Source organism: Pseudopodoces humilis, chromosome 2, assembly GCF_049639895.1.
Source record: "Pseudopodoces humilis isolate 2021_Gansu_Grassland_sample_001 chromosome 2, ASM4963989v1, whole genome shotgun sequence".
NCBI lineage: Eukaryota > Metazoa > Chordata > Aves > Passeriformes > Paridae > Pseudopodoces > Pseudopodoces humilis.
In genome coordinates this window covers 13,809,429-13,826,475 of record NC_142201.1, presented here as the reverse complement: position 1 = coordinate 13,826,475, position 17,047 = coordinate 13,809,429, and the positions used below count along the sequence as shown (strand labels likewise).

The window sequence follows — 17,047 nt, the reverse complement described above, 5'->3', positions numbered from 1 at the left end:
TCCAACTTGCACCCCAGGACCATGGCCTACCACACACTAACATTTGTGTTTGTATATGTGACTCTGATTTACTTCCCACTGAAAGAAAAAATAAAATGGTTGGGAAAACTGAAGACAGGTGCTAGTAAGGGCACTAACCATATTATCACACACAATCACACTAGTTTCCTGGACAGCTGAAATAATAGCAGCCTGGTTTAGTGCCTTGGACCAGTTTCTGCTGCGTGACTGCACTTCACAGTAAAGCCTGCAACACATCTGTCATCAAAACTGACAGCACATTAAATGTGACTCTGAGTAGCTAGGGCAGGTGCTGAGAAAATCTCCACATCTGCCCAGGCTTGGTTTTATTTCTTGGAGAACCAGGGAAGTGATGGCTTGAGTAACAGAATATTTCCACCATTAACAAACTGGATTAAGTTTTACAAGACCTGAATTAAACTTTCAGCTCAGCCCATGTAAAAGAGGAGCAATGATGTTTTGGTGTTTTGCTGATCCCTTTTATTTTCAGTATTTGGGTCATAAATTCTCTGTGCAGAAACTCCCTTTTCTGAGTGCAACGATGTGAGGATATAACTCTTTGGAGAGAGGGGCTCCAAGTAGTGATACAAAGACGGTTGGAAAGCAGTGTGCACTGGAAAAACTGGTTTTTAGAAAAGAGATACTAGGTCTTAAACATGATCCCTGTCACACAGTCCAAACCCCAACAGCAGCGTGCATTTTGAAAATTCATTCGGTCAAGAAGTCAGCAACAGTGCAGGCAGAGCAAGCAAAGGCAGTTGTAAACAGCAGAGAAATCAGAAACTGACAGAATGAACATCCTATGAAGGACTCAGCAGGAGGGAATGCAAATGATGGTATCAAACAGAATAAAATATGGTTTAAGAGAAGAAGAAAGGAAGAAACACTGGGAACAAACAGTGCTGCATTCAGAACAGGTTGGGCAAAAATGGTTTGAATGGGAACATGGAGAAAGCTCAGCTGATTTCTAAATAACAGATAAAGATGCTGAGATAAATGAAAGATATTAAAGTAAATTAAGTATCAAAGAGCTATAGACAGAAGCAGGGCTGGAGTAGCATGCAGCAAATGAAAAACCAAGATAGTGGAAGGGAAATAGCTGGGAGAGTATTGAAGAATGAGACCTCCAGTTAGCAAAGATTTAAAATGGTGATCACAGAAAAGAAAGAAGAGAGAATGGAACTGAAGGACAGGAAGTTGAAAGAGGGAATGGGAGAGATGACTGGGACTTGAAACTGAAGAAAGAGTGTAAGGATTAAAGAGGTATAAAGAGATAAGTAGATAGTCATTGCTTCTCCTTCATTCAGAGGTATTTTGGGTTTTTTAATTATTTCCTTGTCTACTTACTCATGCAGCAGTTTTTGTATTTACACCACAGCTGCATTACATGTTTTTAAGATTCGTTATTTCAAGCAGCTTGCAATACGACCTTAGGGGAGGTTTAAGGTTTTATAGCAACCTTTTGCCTAACCACCACCTCTTCTCAGGAAATTTCCAGTTCATTCCTGCCATGACTGAAATGCTGCACGATAGCATCTTTGCAAAGCCTTTAGAAACAGCACGAGGCCAAAAGCATCTTATTGCTTCTCAGTTAGCATTCCCTCAAAAGTCAGTTTAATCCCACATATCTAGTGCTGCAAGCAATTTCAGAAAATTAAACTGGAATTTCCCTATGTGTTTATGACATGGCAGTAACGATAGATTTTTATTTGTAGTTAAATATTATCCTGCAGTGTTTACCAATTAAACATTCAAGGCACACAGGGAAAGTGATTGTGGGCTTGACTGAAAGCCAGATAAAGGGAGAAATTATCATTGATTCAGCTGTGGTTTAGTATTGATAAAACCAGCCCAGAGAATGATTTGTGAATAAATGCGGGCATTTCACTAATACACAGGAAGTGGAAATGGTTGCTTTTAAGGGCTGGAACACTTCTGAGACATTTAACTCCTAAACAGTTTATAAATAGAGGTCTGTGTTGTTTTCAGCAGAAGGATATACTGTAAATGTGTTACTGGAGGCTACCATTCAGACAGACTGCACATAATCCAGGCAGTGGAATATGCCATGCAGGATGGATGGCATATGAATAGGATCTGGCAATAGCACATGCACTATCCCTTAAAGTTGAGCTCCATGAATTATTATAAAGGTAGAAGTGAAGCTTATTAACCAAAACCTAAAGATAATGCTACTCACAAGATAAAGTTTGACCAGAATTACCTACAAGCAGGAAACTATGGTCTCTTTCCCATCAAAAAGTATTATTTACATTTTGAACAAAACACAGGGAAACAAATTTAATGTGTTTTTATCTTGATATTATTCATGAATGAGAAAGAAAAACAATAGGAAAATGAAAGAATGGTTAAGGCTGGAAAAGACCTTTGAGATCCTCAAGTCCAGCCATTATCCCAGCCGCCACCATGTTCAACATTAAACCATGCCCCCCAGTGCCCTACCCAGATGTTTTTAGAACACTTCCATGGATGGTGACTCCAACACTTACCTGGCTAGCCTGTTTCAATGCCTTACAATGCTTTCAGTGAAGAAATTTTTTCCGAATACCAATCTAAACCACCCCTGGTGCAACTCAAAAACATTTTGTCTTGTCCTGTCACTTGCTACTTGGGAAAAGAGACCCCCACCTGGCTACAACCTACTTTCAAGTAGTTCAAGAGAGTGATAAGGTCTCCCCAAAGATTTTTTCCTGCAGGCTAAAAAACCCCAACTCTCTTAGATGCTCATCATAAGACTTGTGCTCCAGACCCTTCACCAGCTCTGTTTCCCTTCTCTGGACTTGCTCCAGCACCTCAAATAAATCTAATTGAAAGTAAAACAAATTTGTTGCCAAGTGGTCAGTAGTCTAAACAGTCCTATATGCATGGTAATAATGACCTTGCTTTCTTGTCCAGAAATCGAAGAAATTTTTCAGAGTCCCTTGGGTTTACCCTGCAAAACCACAATCATGTGGTCTCATAACTAGAAGGAACCCAACAGTAGAAATGGTGTCAAGAAAATATTTCCAGGGAAGAAGAATACTTAAAGAATAAGGTGCTTACTAGTGTTTCCTCTGACCGTCTTGGCTTCCTCCTGCAGCTCTATTGCAGTGCCTCCCATGTGATCCCATGGGACTTGTTTCCATAGCACTAGGAAGCACCCCAGCAATGCCTGCAGATCAGAGTCACCCCAGCAGCAGTACTCAAACCTGGTTTATGACAGGATAAACTGTTCTCTCCTAGGGCTGAGTCTTTTAATCCATCTACACAGGACAGTGTGTGGGGAAGCTCTGGGTGCTGCTCCTACGCTCCTGCAGTGCTGCAGCCAGCAAAGGCTCCACGCTAAGTCTGGCTGTGCTGAGCTGCCCATAACGCCAAGGAAAACTGGCCCCATCGACCAGGAGAGCCCTGGGCTCCTTGTGTCAGTGGCTCTCAGTGCCACAGTGTAACCATGTCAGAGTGCAATAAAATCTGTGCAAATTTTTTGTGAGAGAATGGAGTCAGGCAACTGCTTGATTTGTTCCAAGAAGTCTGCATGACATATTGGTTAAGTTTTACAGCTTTGTTTGACATACCCAAAAGTGGCTGTCACACAGAAAATGTATCTTGTCTTTTCCTGAGCCATTTTTGTTGCAAAAATCTGTTATTTAGTATTTGTTGGTCAAAAAAATGAATTCATATGCTTTCTCATTAGTTCCCACACACTTCCTAAGCAAACAGTAAAAGTTAAAAGGCTGGCAAGTCAGTATTGTTTATTGTTACATGGGGCTCTGTCAGTTTGAGTATGTGATGAAGAGAAATACAATAGTGCACAATTTAAAAGAGGAATCAGGAAGAAAATATAATCCAAGAGTTTCATTTCAGCATTCTCAAATATCTTTTTGAATCAGTGTCTTTTGGCATTAGCAAGACACCAGCTTGAGCTCTTTTGGCACAATGAAACACAGGATCATTGGTTATGACAGATGTAGCCCTTAAAAACAGGGCAAAATAGAAAAAAGGTCAGGAAGTAGTGAGCACTCCGAACACAGCAGCTTGAATTCATCAGAATACGAAAACAAGGCCACCATATCACTACCTAGATCAGAAGAGAAACCTAACCAGGATTTCTAGTACCCTGCAGGTACGACAATACATTCTTTTCTTCTTACAGCTTAACCCCTGCATAGTAGCAATCCCAAAACACTGAAAGCATAGGAGCCAGACCAAACTAAATTACCCACCACTTGCTTTAGGTCATAAAAGCAACCTTTCTGTCAAGTTTTAATTGAAAAATTAAAATGTTTCCACACCAGAAATTCGAATGACATTACCTATTCACTTACATTTTTAATTTTGCATGTCATGCTGGTAAAGTTGGGATTGGGAAATGACAGGAAACAAAATAGCTACTTGCTTTTTTTTCAGGATTCATGGACTCACAAAAGTAAGACCCTGAATTGATAAACTTTAAAATAAAGAAAATACAATTGCATGTTTTTCCATAAAATACTTGAAGTCTTCAGATTACAGAACACTGTATGAATAGCTTTCCTTTGTGTAGCTGAACAGTTTTTGTCTATTGAAGCAACTGGCATCTTCAGTGCCTATGCTTTGACATAATTCTCATCAAGGAGTTTTATGCTTCTAGTTTTGTCCAGACAGAAGAAATTAATGACAACTTGAATTCTGTAAAAGAAATTCTTTTGCTCTGTCTCTTTTTCCAAGTCTGCATTTCTTTCACGGTTTTAAGCCCAAAAATCAAAATAGATGTGGTACTCAAAAGTCCTGCCTTTGAAAATTATCCTCAGGTGTTACCAGTAGCTGCAGGTTCCATTGGAAATCCCCTTAAAATTTGAAAATCTTCCCTCTCAAGATTTTCACCTCTTACCTCTTTGAAGAAAACCTTCCAGAATTCTGATGCTGGGAAGAAAAATATAAAACCACCTACATTTGAACTTTGCATGTGGTAAGTATTCCTATCTGATTACTTTTCTGATTTTCTTGTATTTGAGGTTAATGTTGCTGGCAATAATAGTCATTATATAAGTGTTGCAGCCAAAACCTCTAAGCAAACTACATGTTATCTTTTGAACAACTGCTCGATCATTGACAATATTTTTACATGCCATTCAGTGTTCATCAGAAGGTCTTTCAGTTTAAAATTAACAAAGAAGAAAACCTAGAAAAGAAATCTAAACCAACCTACTAAATAACTGGAGAATATATTAGACTGTGTAAGGAATCACTCAGGTCATATAAGGCAAATAATAAAAAAACATTATGGAAAATTTGTGTATCATATCATATACATTATTCACAATAATTTAGAATTCACAAATTTAGAGCTACCTGTTGAATTTTTATTTTTTAAAATATCACAGCTGAAACAGTTTTTGTCCTTATGGGTGTACAAAGTAACAGAGAAAGAAAGTACTGTTACTACCACTCCTTGTGTGGAATAATCACTAGCAACTTAAGAATTAAAACACTGATCTGCTGACTCCTAACCCACTGCTCTGGTTTCTCTCAAAGTATCAGCTGAGACATTTTAGTAAAGACTGAGCTGATCCTAGTGGGGACTAACTTCTGCAATCAGTATATCTTATCTGACAAAACTTCTGAGTTGCAAGGACACATAAGTTTTCTGATGTTTACAACAGGCTGTTTTAGGCTGAAAATTTTTATGTCAATTCCAAAAGGCACTGATGTAATTACTGCCAATTACTACTTTATTGAGTTCTGGTGAAGTTTTGGTAACAGATTGGAATACACTATTATTGTATTACCTTGTTAATGGGATCAGTATTTTAACGTAGGTTTTGGATGATTAACTACTAGACTTTTGTCTGTTTATCCAAATTTGATTTATCTGTTTTAGTTCTAATTGTGAAAGTACTTAGATGAGCTATTGATCAATAACTTGGGATTATATTCTTAACTCTACATTTTGATTTACATTGCATTTAAAAAACATACAAATTTATCATTAGATGTTACCTGACAACTTGGAGGAACTGACTGTGAAAACCCACAGAGTCTTTCACAAAGTCCTTTCAACTTTTTTTCTATAGTGTTATTTAATGAACTCAAAGATGGTCTGACAGCAAATAAAATGAGATCATGGCCAGCTGAGTTGATCAGTATTATCTTGCTGTATTGTTTTTTTCCCTGCAAAACTCATCTCTCTTTCCTAAGCACGTGCTGTTTCTTATTTACAATAGAAAATGGAGAAGTTTGTGCAAAAGTTTCTGCTAAGGAAAAAACTTGAAAAAAAGTAATCATGGATCTCATCCCCACACGGCAATTCTTATTTCAAGTTGAGAGTATCTCTGAATAGAAGGAAATTAATTCAATCTGTTCAAAGCACTCCACAATGTGGAATTCACCTGAACTGTTCATAGGTAACAGATAGAAGCAGAACACATTTTATCTGATCTGGCTTAAACTGCAGATGAGATGAACTACATCTTAAAACTGGCTCTCTGCTGTTTCTGAATGCAGTCAAGACAACCAGATCAAATACATGCTTCTGGATTGTAGACATCTGAGTTAGAGGAGATGAGCTTCATGAGCAGGGTGCACAGGAGAACCTGTGCAACAGCTGTTCTGCTCTGCCACCTTGGCCTATTTACACAGGCACCTTTCTTTAATCTGGAAATCCCTTTGCAGAAGAGACCATTTTCTGACTTGGAATTCATATTGCACTTGCAATCAAAAGGCTCACTCATGACAGGCATAATGGTAATACTTCATCTCACAATAAGAGAGCTGAACTCATCAATAAAGCAATACCCCTTATAGAGTTCTGAAGGGTTAAGTTTATGATGTAACTGTAGATAGTGTGAGTTATTGGCAGGTATTTAAGCATTATTCATTCTCCTTGGTTTTATATTTTGAATGCTGTTATATACAATTCTGCCTGGAAAGTCAAATGACCAGGTAGAAAAGAGTATTGGTTTAACCCTGTCTGCAGCGCACCAAACAAATACTGACATTCTGGCTCCCTCAAAGGTAGCATTAAGTCTGTCTTTGACTTCAGTGGCAACAGAATTTCATGTAAGAAGCCCTGAATCCAGTATATAATACAGATATGAGAATAAAATTCACACTATCATTTATCAGCATTTCTCATAGAGTGCATGCTGAGGTATCATCACTCAAAAGAGAATTAGAAAAGGTAACTAAAAGGAACAACTTTATGAGAAATAATACTGTAAAAAGTGCATATAAAGTACATATTATTGATGTCTAGTTAAGGTAAATCATCTTTTCTATTGTGCTTTTTTTTACACTCCCTGTCTTTTGCTCATCTGTTCTACTGCCTTCATGCTGTCTGGACAAATTCACTACTCTAATTTTAATCAATTTACCATCCATTCTTTGTGTAGCAATTCCCTTCCTCCATAAAAAAAACTTTGATCAGAAAGAATATTATTTTCTTCATGTTATGGGAGGCTAGGATTACAAATTATCACCCCATGTATATTTGCCCCTAATATAAAGAGTTTTACAAGGTATAAAAGAAATTATTTCACCCTGATCAGGTTGTTTACAGTTTGCTATAATTTTTACATTTTTTCAACTGTAGCTGCTAATGTTGGTCATAAGAAAGGAGAATGGTGTCCACTGGATGCAGAGTGCCGTGATGAAAAAGAGGGGATTTACCTATTCAGTGTGTTTTCTGACATCTAGGAGATATTCTCTTCCTGAAGTCACCTGCATAATGGAAAATTATTATCAATAGACAGGATACTGTAACTTGAAGGGATTGGGGAAACCTGTGCATTGCTGGTTTTGTGACAGTAATTATTAGGAAATATAAACCAAAGAAGGAGAACAGAAAAAAAAATAAAAAATAACCCAACCACACAACTGAAACTAGCTTAATATAATAGAAAAATTATTCTGTTGTATTGCTGGTGGAAACAAGGGCTGTCCTAAAGTCCCAACCGTGTCACACACAGCCACCCCTAGCACTGGTTATCTGACCTCACCTTAGCTTGCCGTCATTCTGCTTTGTGTGCAGGGAAATGAGGCATCAGAATCCAATTTCTTCTGTTACGTTCTTTTTGATTGTGAGCCACAGGTCCTGTCCTGTACTGTGTAAGTCACCACTTGGGAGTGGTTTAGGCATTCTAACAAGCTGATGCAGCCATCAGATGTAACTTCTATAGTGTAGGTCATAAAAGAAGACTAGTACTGGCAGGCCCTATCAATGCCTGAGGCGATGCATCCAGACAATGTGACAGGCATGATAGAGGGTGGACAAGCCAGGCAAATCCTTTGGTTGCTATCCAAGATTATGATCATCTGATGTGGTACTGGGAATCACCTGATGAGCTGCCCATGGGTTCAGATGATTACTGGGGACAAAGAGCAAATAGGGGAGATCATCTGATAGGAGCTGTAAAAAGGGTTCCTCAAAGGCTATTTTCAAACACCAAGAGGGTCTTCTTATAGGATATAATTGTTATGAGAGATGACACAGATGTTAAGGAAAAGCTTGATCAAATTTTGCTGCATCATGTGGTGAGTTCACAGGCAAGATTGTGGTTGGGATGGAAAAGCAGTGTTCATCTAGCCTTTCTTTGTATTTAGTTTGGGGGTGGGTGAGGAAATACTCATTAGGATTCTGGGGAATTCTGTTGAATGGTCAAACATCTCTAGAAAAACACAGAAAGAATACTCTGTCAGGTCTGTGGCATTTTGGCAGTTAGGAAAAAAACCCAGCCCCAAACCTCCCATTATGCAGATTAGAGGTACAAGGTGGGCTAAGCTTAGAGGATGCTGCTGGGAAGGAAAAGGTAAGGAAGGGTCTGTAAGTGGTTTCTGTGACTACTGCCCAGTGTTAGCAAAATAATTAATTAGCTTCTGTCAAGACTGAAACCTGATTAGTGAGTGTTTTAACACAAGTAAGATGTCCCTGAAGAAAATGTGCAGGATGACCAGGACCCTGGCATGACTGGACTTAAGGTCTCACCTCCATGGTAAATAACCTCTGCCCAAAGGGAACAGACTGGAGTCCATCTGGACCAAAGGAAATCCCAAGGGATTTAAGTACTCTGGCTGAAATCCAGCAGAGGATTCTCAAAAAGCAGGGAGTATAATAGCTGCTATAATTTATGGTAGCACTTATTTAAGTAATTAACTCTTATCTGAGTTTGCTAACTTCCTGAAATTGTTCTCTTGTTCTGTGAGAAGTCTTACATCCTATGATATAATTTGACTCTCCAGGGTCTTTCTTTGCAGAATTAAAGGAAAAAAAAAAAAAAAAAAAAAAAAAAAAGGAGAAAAAAGAGTCTTTATTCATCTTGTAATCTACCTGAGTAAGTTTCCTGTTGAACTCAATAAGCTTGTTTTTAAAGTTAAGAGATTTTTCTCATAATTTCCAGTAAGATGTAGACTCCACATTGCCTAAATTTAATTTGAAATGGAAAATTTTCTATCTTTTCTTTTTTTTAAGCCTCTAGAGTTATGCCCCAGCAAGCCTATATATTAGATAGAAAGCATCCAAGAGAGGGGGAATAAACTGTATTTGTTTTAGTAAACAGTAACATGCTCAGGCGCAAAAGTAAAGTAAGAATTAAAGGAGTAAATTCATTACAATAATCAGTTCTAGTTTTCTTAGCTGTATTAAACAGTTCACCTCTAGAAAACATTAATTTCATCTTACATAATAAGATAATGCTGTTTCACAAAGTGAATTTCATGTTTGGTCACAATTGTGATACCACATTGTCACCTCAAATAATTTCTAAAACAACCATTAACTTACAAGACCCTTTCCCATCCCATCCCACCAATGTTTTTCTAAAATGAAGTATTATCTTCCCTCTCCTCCCTCTCAAAATTTGCCATGACTTCTGTCAATAATAAGCAAATACTTAAGGACTAGAGCTGTGTTCAAAAAAAGAAAATTCCTAGGCAAAAACTGAGCCAGATATACAAAAAGTGAAAATGATGAAAGCATTTTCAGGGGTTTGCACCAAATTTTACTGCTCTTCTGTTTGCAGCTTCTGCTTTTCCCATTTTGGTACTATCTTCTTGCAGGCACTTTAGCTTGGGGTTGTATGTTTGCACATGTTATTCTGCTTATTAAATTATGTTGCATTAATGTTTAACAACACTTTGAATATAGAGAACCAGGCATGGAGAGAGAATTCATGTGTATGTACATTTTACATAGATATGTTTATTTTCAAGGTTTCAATTAGTATTGTGAGATGGCCACATTATTCCCAAGTGATAGAGCCATGAGATATACAAGTGTTCCTAAACAAGGGCTAACACAACCTTTGTGAACTCCTTTCTTAAACATGTCATCCCTTTAGAAACTTTTTAGCCATTCAGGAAAAAAAAGTCTACTTTTGTTAAGTAAACCTAGTGAATCCTAGGCTGGACTCAGAAGAACCTGAAGTTAATGAATTTCTGAACTGGTTATAAACATGACTAAAAAAAATTATTTTTCTTAAAGGATGTTTCTTAGCTGTGATTGAAGAAGAAGCTGGATTTAACTCTTATTCCTGAGGTGAACTTTGGATTGTGGCAGTTGTAGGCGAAGTATTTTCAGAACAATGAACAAAGGTGTATGTAGTCAGAGAGGATGAACAGGGAACCTGTGGTTAAAAATGCTATTACACCCTGCTTAAAAAAACTTGAGACTTGAAACATTTGATATTTCAGCTTGCTCTGGTCCTGTGTGAAGAACAAAGGTTATATAGGCTAAAACACACATCTAGTGCAGGTTACTGCATACTGTGCAAAGCCTTTGTCCCAACTATTTGCCAGTGCAAAATCATCAGCTGGTGTCTTTTATCTAATCTAGTCCAATCTACGTGGAGAGGGTATGGTTTCTGCCTTTGATTTTCAGCACAAAGCTTTTCAAACACCGGTGCCTCGACCTTATTTTCCCCATTTTTGCAGTTTCTACTAGTTTCAAAATACGCACGTAATCTCACACTGAATAAACTCTTTCCAAACAGTCTGTGCTAATCTTAACAACGTGATGTCATCCAAACTCCACAGCATTTGTGAAACATGTTTTAATATTCCAGATCTTTTGATCTTGTCTCATAAATCAATCCCTTCATCCCTTTAATTATTTTAATTGCTCTTTTTAAAATTCCCTTCAGTGTAATTTTCCAACAGGAAGATTCCCAAAAATATCCCAGGCATGACCTAGTTAAGTAGTATGCACTGAGTAGTCATGCCAAAGAAGTGGAAGATAGTTGTGTTAGTTCCTTCCTCAGCTATGAGATCCTTCACACAGAGGCTTAAATTCTGTGGGCTTTGTTTTTATGCTTTTCTGTAAAACTGTATGTAATTTACTGTTTGCTTTCACTCCTACATATTGACATTGCAGGTCTCTTCCTCTTGTTGGATGTTTTCCTACACCTCTACCAAAGTTTCCAAGATGGACCTCTTCTTTTTCTTCTTTTCCACCCTTTATTGAATTTGTTCATGTTGTTTTGCCAGCTTTCCCAGTTCCACCTAACCCAATGAGCAGCTGCAAAGCCATTTATGGATAATAACTGTCCTTTAAGTCAAAGTTAAAGAAAGACTTCATACTGTTCTTTGTAATGACTCATTAGCCTTTTCAGCTCTTCAGCCCACTATGAAACCATAAAATTCTCATCATATAAAAAAGGAGACAGTAAGACCACTGTTCTTTTTTCTATGGCAAATTTAATTAAAAAGATGATGTTTCAACTTTCTCTAAGTGCCAGTCTGAAATGGTTGGCTGAAATTGCAAAACCAATGCCAGGAAAAGATTTGGATGACATATTGATGTTCCTTTTTTTCCCCTGTAAACCCAGGAAAGTTGTTCATGTGTATGTAAGGTCATAATTTAGCAAGGCACTTGGCATATATGAACAAACACATTTGAAGATACTTAGGTGGCAGCATCACTATTACCTTCTTCCAATTATTCCACAATGGAAAGACAATGTAATAGGTTGAACAGAACACAAGGTATTGCTCCCACTGAAGAGAGTAAAAATCAATCCAATAAGCTCCTTTGTGGAATGAGGTACCTGAAATCACTGCAGCAGCCACAAGCAAAGGTGAGAGATGTAAGAGATTTTAAAGAGCAGGGATTTTACTGGCTGTCTTGAGGCAGTTGCATGTCTGGAAAAAAAAATGTAGAGAGAGATTGAAGTTGGCAGCAAGGAGGCATTGATTTTGGTTGTCAAAAAAAAAAAAAAAAAAAAAAAGAGATGGCACTAAGAAAAATCAGAATTCCTGATGGAATGGCAACAAGGATACACAAACCACCCAAACAGAATTATGTAATCCCCTATAGCATCCAGGACTGGATCAAAGACATTGAATGTGAATCTGCAAAGCTGTATATTTTAGATAATTAATCATAAAACCCCCCCAGCCTCTCATGCATGAGCTCTGTCAAATGAAGACCATCTGAAGAAAGTATAGTTACAACAGACCTGCAGATGTCTGTATATCTTCTGATGCACATTTCCAGTGAATGTTTCGGATTTGTTCAGGGTGCTTGTGTGGAAATATATCTGTTCAAAACAAGGATACTGTAAGTTTGCCCTGAAAAAAAAAACTTATTGAAAGTTATGGAAATAATCATGGTAGCGCATTAGATTACACACTAACAATTACTTGTAAATCTCTTCATTGAATTGTGGAATCATGTGAAACCATTGATGCCATGGTATTGTGAAAATCCACTCTCATTCATGCAATAAAATTAAAGGAATTTGCCAGCTGGCAAAGCTCCTAGTAACTGACACAGCCAAACATCTTCTCCTGTTCTTAGCACTGGTGAAGCCACACCTGGAGTCCTGTGTCCAGTTCTGGGCCCCTCAATTTAGGAAGGACATTGAGGGCCTGGAGCGAGTCCAGAGAAGGACAATAGAGCTGGGGAAGGGTCTGGAGCAAATGTTTGATGAGGAACAGCAGAGGAAGCTGGGGTTGTTTGGCCTGAAGAAAATGAGACAGAGGTTATCTGCTATCTACAGTTCCCTGAAAGGAGACTGTAGACAGATGGGGCCCAGTCTTTTCAGCCAGGCAGCCTGCAACAGACGAGATGACACCTGCAGTCTTAAGCTGCACCTGAAGAGATTTAGGTTGGACATTCGGAGGAATTTCTTCACAGATATGTTAATGGAATGGGCTGCCCAGAGGGGTGGTGGAGTTACCATCCCTGGATGTTTCTAAGGAAAGACTGGATGTGGCACTCAGTGCCATGGTCTAGTTGACACGATGGTGTTCGGTCACAGGTTGGATCTGATGATTTCAGAGGTATTTATCAACCCAATTGATTCTGTGATGTTGTGATTCTGTGATCAGTCCTGTAGCTAACTACTTCTGGGTACTATTTTTCTGGGCTTGTAATTGCATGTGATTAATGTAATTTGTGGCTTCAGCACGCTGTTTTACAGTTATGAATAAAAGAGACTTTAAACAAAAGACTTTAAAGACTCCCTGGTGGCGGTTCCTCTGCAGGGAGGGACAGCGGGCCCCTCCGTGCCCACGGCAGGCAGCAGGTGACACACAGAGCCCCATCGCTGCTGCCGATTAGGTCTCCGGGACACCATTAGGGGATTTCAGAGGGAGGGTGCGGGTGAGCCGCTCCCCCGAGGGCTCCGCAGGGCTCTCCGGCCGCGCCGAGCGGGGTCCCTGGGCCCGCCGCTTCCCCCGGCCCGCCCCGGCCCCGCCCCGCCGCGCTCCCCCCCCGCGGCGCCGCCGCAGCCCCCGCGCATATAGGGCCGCTCCGCCGCACGGGCCGCGCCGCCGCCGCCGCTCCAGGCATGGCACAGGGCTCTACCTCACTATGGCAGCAGCAGCAGCGCGGCACAGCACCCTGGACTTCCTGCTCGGCGCCACAGGTAACCAGCCTAGAAGGCGGCGGGGGGGCGCGCACCTTCCCCCCACCCCGTGTCGGTGCCTCGCCGGGGCCGCCGAGGATGAGGCCCGCGCGGGTGCTGCCTCCCCCCGCCGGTCCGTGTTTGTCCCCCGTAGCCGCCTCTGTCCCTGGGCAGGCGGGCGGCTCGCTGCGGCCTCCTGCCTAGAGCCCGGGGGGAACCGGCTGGGCCGGGCTGGGGCGGACATGTGAGTTCCCCCGGCCCGGGCGTCGCGACGGCTCCGGGCGGCCTCAGGGCGCGCTTTCCCCGCGGGGCCCGGGGGGGCGGCCGGGAGGTGCCGAACCGCAGGGCCGAGGAAAGGGAAGGAGAGCCCGGCTGCTGGCGAGCGGCCGGGCCTGGGTACCCCCGAGGCCGCCCCGGCCCTGCGGCTGCACTGCGCTTGAGGCGGGTGCGACGAACCGGGCTGGCGGCTGCCGCCGAGCGAGGCGCGGGTGCGGTGTCAGTGCGGGGCTGCTCGAACCTGGTGCAGGACGCGATTAGCGCTGGAGCGCCGGGCTGTGGCAGGGCCTGACCCCGCGGGTATCTGCAGAGGGCACGTTCGGGTCGGGAGCTGCGGCGACAACCACGTTTCCCGGCGGCCGAGCTGAGTGGAAAGGTTTGATGGGGGAAGGGGGGGAGCTGCCGCGGGCGCCAAAGCGCCTCGCTGAGTGCTGAGCCAGGCCGCGGGCTCGGTGTGGCCTTCCCGCTCCCGGCTCCCGCCCCTGGGCCCGGCTGGCCTCCTGTGACGAACCCCTTTCTTCTTCCCGCTTTGGTGTGAAGGCAGTTCCCTGCATCTGCACACAAAATCTGTTAAAAGCTTGTTTTAGGAAAGAGGTTCCTGACCACAGGGGCTTTGCTGCGAGCTGTGCCCTTTGTGGCATTGCTGCATGTGCACTTCGGAGAGCCGGGAGCAGGGAGGGGAAGGTGTTACTGCAGTCACTCCCAAAGACTGTGCTTTAGGATAGTGCACTCTGGTTTTCCCAGTGAGAACCTTTCAGTTTCTCTTTCACGCTAAATTTTTTTCACGGCAGGTTAGCCACTTTAATGGTGACGGAATGGCAAATGAGATAGTCCTGCTATATTCCTTGCACCTTGTGCTTGACTAATCTAGTATGAGCAGAATTGGTAAGCAAGACTAGTAAAAACCAGCTTCATAGAAACTAACCAGCACCCACAATGACCTCTTTACCTCTGTAGTTCCCTGAGCTGTCGTTTGTGCAAGAGTTACATCAATATCTGATTTCTGCAGAAGGGTCAGAATTGCCAGGGATAAAGTATGTGTATTGAAAATAAACCATAGGTATGTTAGCTCCTCTATGATATAAAAAGCAATGCTGTTAATTAGAGAATGTGATAAGGATCTTAACTATTGCTTTGATTTTAGGTAGGCTTTTCCACTTGCCTTTACTTTTGAGGACAATCTTTCTCTGACCATGATGGATGTACCTAAACAGGGATGGGTTGATGTAGAAGTGTTGCTATGTAGATCAAAGGAAGGAAGAAGCATTTTTCTCTTTTTACGTTCGTCTCAGCAAAACAGACATCTTCAGTGAGATATGAAGAACTTTATTTTAGCTGTGACAGCTCAGTAATTGGATTGTAATTTTTGTGGAGTTTTTCCTCTCATCTAGTTTTTATGGTCCAAAGCACAAAGAGTCATCTAAATAGAAAAAAATGGTGAATGTGTATGTGTAGTTTGTGCTACAGGAATTAAACCTTATAGCTTAATCATAGATTGTCAACTAATTGAGGTTTTTTTCCTCCAGATTAGGTGGACAATTAGACTTCTGAATGGTCTGGAATACCATGAAATGGTATTTAGTAAAATGAAATGTGTGGTTTTGGACCTTCAGATCTTATGAGGATGATCTTATGAGGATAACATGTTATTTCTAGGTCTCAGCTAAAGCTGTTGCATCTTTCTCCATTCTGGAGATGGCAGAATCTATAAACTTGGTAAATGCACACTCCTTTTTCCTCAGAAGATTAACTGTGTCCTTGTTTTTGACAAACGTGTATTTTTGTATAGGTATTAATATAACAGAAGTTGCCAGCTTATCATGGGTGGGTTAAAAGGGACCTTACGGATTATCTACTTCAGCCTCCCTGCCATGGGCAGCTACACCTTGGGCTAGGTTAAGTTGTACTGTACCCCATCTAACCTGGCCTTGAACGCTTTTAGGGATGTGGTATCCACGTTCTCTGGGCACTCTATCCCAATGCCTCACCACCCCTACAATAAAGAATTTTTTCTTAAAATCTAACCAAACTCTACTCTCTTTCTGTTTGAAGCCATTCCCCTCTTATCATTTCAGGCTCTTCTGAAAACGTCTCTCTCCAGCTTTAAGTTCCCTTCAGGTACTGGAAGGCTGTGATTAGGTCACCTCAAAGCCTTCTCTTTTCCAGACCAAACAATCCCAATTCTCCCAGCCTTTCCTTGTAGAAGATATTGTCCATCTCTCTGATCATCTTGGAGGCCTCCTCTGGACTTGCTCCAACAGGTCCATGTCCTTCTTGTGCTGGGACCCCAGAGCTGGAGGCAGCACTGTAGGTGGGGTCTCAGCAGAGCAGAGGTGCAGAATCCCCTTCCTCACCCTGCTGTCCTTAGTGCTTTGGATGAAGCTCAGGACACGGTTTTTTGGGCTGCAAATGCCTGTTGCTGGGTCACATCCAGCTTCTCACCCACCAGCATCCCCAAGCCCTTCTAGGTAGGGCTACTCTTGATCTTCCCCAGACTTTGTTGATACAAGGAATTTGCCAGACCTGGGCGCAGCCCCTGGCACTTGGTCTTATTAAACCTCATCAGATCCCCTTGGATGCCATCTCCTCCTTCAGGTGTGGCAACCACACCACTCAGCTTGGTGCCATCTACAACTGATCTCTTTGTCTGTGTCATTAATGAAGATATTAAATAACTGGTGCCAGTGTGGACCCCTGAGGGGCATCTCTTCTTACTGGTGTCCATTGGGACACTGAGCCACTGACCACGACCCTCTAGATGTGACTACCCAACCCCCTTTTTATGCACCAAACAGTTCACCCACTGAGTCCAGCTCTCACCAATTTAGAGAGAAGGATTTTGTGGGGGCTTGTGTCAAAGGCTTTGCAGAGCTCCAGATAAATGGCATCTGTACTTTGTAGGAAGGATGTACAATAGTTTATTTCATTGC

At 41.5% G+C, this 17,047-nt stretch overlaps 1 protein-coding gene and 1 long non-coding RNA gene across 2 annotated transcripts in view; one reads left to right on the top strand and one right to left on the bottom strand.

Moving 5' to 3' along the window:
- Window positions 1-11,718: 11,718 nt before the first annotated feature.
- On the bottom strand, window positions 11,719-14,487 carry LOC148184791 (uncharacterized). Its single transcript, XR_015771857.1, has 3 exons — window positions 14,359-14,487; window positions 12,450-12,530; window positions 11,719-12,132 (listed from the first exon to the last, which is right to left on the bottom strand). It is a non-coding gene; the product is annotated as an uncharacterized LOC148184791 (long non-coding RNA).
- Window positions 13,727-17,047, top strand: part of SMS (spermine synthase) — a 42,920-nt gene continuing 39,599 nt past the window's right edge. The window contains exon 1 of the mRNA XM_088051400.1: window positions 13,727-13,862. Coding sequence (XP_087907526.1) covers window positions 13,808-13,862 — 55 coding nt within the window. The 5' untranslated portion in view covers window positions 13,727-13,807. The remainder of the gene's footprint in view (window positions 13,863-17,047) is intronic.